This window comes from Psammomys obesus, unplaced genomic scaffold, assembly GCF_907164565.1.
Source record: "Psammomys obesus unplaced genomic scaffold, mPsaObe1.curated_primary_1811, whole genome shotgun sequence".
Classification (NCBI taxonomy): domain Eukaryota; kingdom Metazoa; phylum Chordata; class Mammalia; order Rodentia; family Muridae; genus Psammomys; species Psammomys obesus.
In genome coordinates, this window is record NW_026590511.1 from 1067019 (window position 1) to 1070808 (window position 3790).

The 3790-nt window shown below is 56.0% G+C and overlaps 1 protein-coding gene across 1 annotated transcript in view; it reads right to left on the minus strand.

Annotated features, from left to right (window-relative positions):
* The window catches only part of Rexo1 (RNA exonuclease 1 homolog), a 20238-nt gene extending 16448 nt beyond the window's left edge, over positions 1 to 3790 (minus strand). The window contains exon 1 of the mRNA XM_055607735.1: positions 3518 to 3790. Coding sequence (XP_055463710.1) covers positions 3518 to 3674 — 157 coding nt within the window. The 5' untranslated portion in view covers positions 3675 to 3790. The remainder of the gene's footprint in view (positions 1 to 3517) is intronic.

The following is a 3790-nucleotide window of genomic DNA, read 5'->3' on the forward strand; positions in this document are numbered from 1 at the left end:
AGTTCCAGGGCCCTGAAGCATGGCGGCAGAGGCGGATAAACTCTGGCCTAGACATGCGGACTTCCCATCTCTGCTCCTCTCACCCTTCCTCCGTTGGCAGGGGCAGCTGCGCAAGAGTGGAGACGGCTGGGACCCTGGGCTCCGAGGGCCACTGCGCTGGTCCCTCCATGCATACCAGCCATACTCAAACAACCCAAGCCAGGAACCCCAAAAGATACCCAAGGCGCAGCCCTACTCATTGGGGCTCTTACCCAGGACCTACCCCTGACCCACACGCCCACAGCTCCAACCCCCCTCACTGATGTCAAGAGCAAATGTCCTTTGTCCCTCAGCCTGCCTCCCTCAGCACGCCTCAACCATGCCTCAACAGGGCAACCATGTGTTCCCCAGCTGAGAAAACCCCTGCCCAGCGGTGCTCCAGGATCAGTTGTCACAACAGTGTCAGCTGCAGCTCCGAGGCACTGGGGGCCAGCCACAGGTGGATTTGCTTTGCTATGGGCATTAAGGCCATGGAGGGCTACTCCAGCAAAGGATGCCACCAAGGTCCAGCCACTTGAGTCTTATCCTAACCCTGAGCAGTGCAAGCCCAGGCCTCCTCAGAGGGCCATTGTGGTGCACTGTGGTGCAGAAGATGCCATGAGGAATGAAGCACCTTTTCCTGGGGGACAGCAGGACACACAGGGCAGCACCAGACCCCAAACATGACCTTCTGGGAAACCAAGGGAAGAGTGTGCCACAGGACAGCACAAGAAGAACGCGTGGGAGGGGATTGCGTTGGGCACAGCACAGAGCACATTAGGCCCGCAGGAGACCCTGCTCTCCATCCTCACACTGTACAAACAAACTTTAAATGCCAGGATGTCAGCTTGGTGGTAGTGGCGCCTTTAATTCCAGCATTCCGGAGGCAAAGGCAGATAGAACTCTGAGTTTGAGTTCAGCGGCTGGGTGAGATCCTGGATAGCTAGAGTTACACGGAGAAACCCTGAGTCAAAAACAAAAACAGACACCCCCCCCCCAAAAAAACTAAGACGTCCCTGGGCTAAAGGGTGTGAGCAGAAGTTTGAAGTCACAATCTCTGCCACATCAGGTCCCTGAAGTCCAGAACTGCTTACACCTTTAGCCCCAGCTTAACCTTTAGCTCCCACTTGGGAGGCAGAGGCAATCCAGGAGAGTTAGAGCTACCCAGTGAGACCTTGTCTCAAAAAACATGGGGCTGAAGAGATGGCTCAGGAGTTAGTAGCACTGGCCACTCTTGCCAAGGACCTGAGCTCCGCATGGCCGAAGGCTCACAACTGCCTGCAACCCCAGCTCTAGGGATTCAGTGCCCTGTCTGGCCTCTGTAGAGACACCCACACAAATGACAGATACACACACACACACACAAAGGAAATCTTTAGGAAACAAAAGATACTGCATGTCACCTAGTCTGGGCACTGAAGCCTCAGAGAAGCTGATGATGCCAGGCCCACAGCGGTCCCTTGGGTTGAGATCTGCAGCGCTGTCCTTCCTCCTCCACGGCAGCTTCCCCAGGACCTGGGCTGAGTTCACAACTGACATAGCCAAGGACAGTGGGGGCTAGGTGAGGAACCGAACAACCAGCAGGAGCTGCCTGCGGCCACCTGCTGGTGTCTTAAGCCAGTGTATAAAGATAGAGAGACTCAAAGACAACAGGTAACGTAGCAGCACCTGCCTGGGCCCCCAACACAGAGGGGCAGAGGCAGGAGGAGTACCTCATGTTCAGGGCCAGCCTGGGCTACACAATGAGCTCTCCTAAGAAAATCAAACCAGCATGGATTAAAGAGATGCCTCACTGCTTAAGGATACCAGCTGCTCTCGCAGGGGACCCAAGTTCACACACAGAGTGAAGCCACAAACACCTGTGACTCTACTGCTGTGGGATCCAATGTCTTCTGCCTTGGGCACGACAGGCATCCAGGGCAAACACACACATACATGCATGCATGCATGCATACACACACACACACACACACACACACACACACACACACATACACATATACACAGGCAAAACACCCATGTACATAAAATAAAAGTTTATTTTTGAAACCAGATTGAGAGAGTGGCATCTGAAGTTAGCCTGGGGACTGAGGAGTGAAGTCGGTGGTGATGCTCACCTCTGGTGCACAGAGGCATGCCATCCCCAGTGCTGCATCAACACAACGGTCACGTCAGCAAGAGAACCGGAAACTCAAGGTCATCCTTGGCTGCTACACAGGCCAGCCTAAACTACACCATACACACACTCGAGAGCCACTCCTAAGAAGCAGGGATCAGAGAGGCTTAAGCGGCACTCTCTTCGACAGCTCCCTCCAGCCTTTTCCTCCAAATGTCTGTCTCTCTTTTTTGGAGAAGGCCACATATGTAACCAGGCTGGCCTTGAACTCAAAGAGATTCACTTGCCTCCGCCGGCCAAGTGCAGGAATTAAAGGTGTGCACCGCCACTTTCTAAAGTTGTGTTTTGTTTTTTCACTTGATGCATATGAGAGCTCTGTCTGCATGTATGCGCTTGCACCATACAGGTCTGGTGTCCAGAAGCCAGAATGAGTCAGGCCGCCTGGAACTAGGGTTACAAAACAGCCAACCCCGAGACTCTGCAACAGTAGCAAGTGTGTCCCAGCCCCAGACAGGGTCTCACTGCCTATGGCTTTTCTGGAACAAGGCCTCATATGCAGAACAGGCTGACCTCAAACTCAGAGGTCTGGAGCTGCCTCCAGAGTACTGGGATTAAAGGTGTGCACCACCATGCCCAGCCCAAAGCAGCAAGTGCTCTTATTTCTGAGCCATCTATCCAGCCCCTACATGTCTTCTTTAATGCAATCGAAGTTCTCTCTGGGTTGCGTTAGGGTCTTCCCAGAACCAGGTAGGTTGAAGCTTGACGATCCTGGGTTCCAAACTAGCTCGGCCTACACGCTAAAAATAAACAAAAGACAGCTAACCAAATCCCAATTCCTCCCAATTTCTCTTTTCTAATACAATACCTCCTACACACCGGCGGATCCTCGAGGCCTTCAACAGTGCCACCACACTAAACACGCTCCCTGCCGCGCTCAAAGCCTACAACCCGTCTAAGCCAAGCGGGTTTTCGGCTCGACGAACAGCAGGTGCCCCCAGAGCCTTGTGCATCCAACTACTGGAGACAGCGGGAACCTCGCCCGAGGAAAATGAAGCATTCATTAACAAGGTGTGCCACAAGCGCACAGGGTCGAGAGCACGATGAGAGCAGAGAATGACACCTCGTACGGACCACGGTGGAGACCGGTGGTGCACCGCTTGCACCAAGTCCCCCAGCTCGGCGATGCGCCTGCACTGTGTCTCTCTGTCCAGCCCCGACTCACGTCTTAGCGATCAGAGAGGCCTAGACACTTGCACAGCATCGCGACGGCGACTAGGAAAGGGACAGCAACGTGAGGGGGTGCGGCCGGGCTGCACACGGGAAACACGCAGAATGGGCGGACAGGCCCAGCTGTGGAACCAGGCGCGGCCGGGCGGGCTTTACCTGCTGAGGGAGACGCCGCGCCGCCGCTGCCGGGAGCGCCCGCAGCCCGGGCTCCGCGGTGCCGGAAGTGGCAGTAGGGTCGCCGGCAAGGCCCCCCGGGAGCTCCCGCCCAGTACGGGCAGTCGATGGAGCGGAAGAATCCGGTAGAACGAAGCATGGTCCGTTCCGCAGCGGGGCCCCGGTCCGGAACTACCCGGGACCCCGGGACCCCTCCTCACACTCGCCCCGGAGGCCTCCGCTCGCGCCTCTCGGACCCCGCCGCCGCCGCCATCT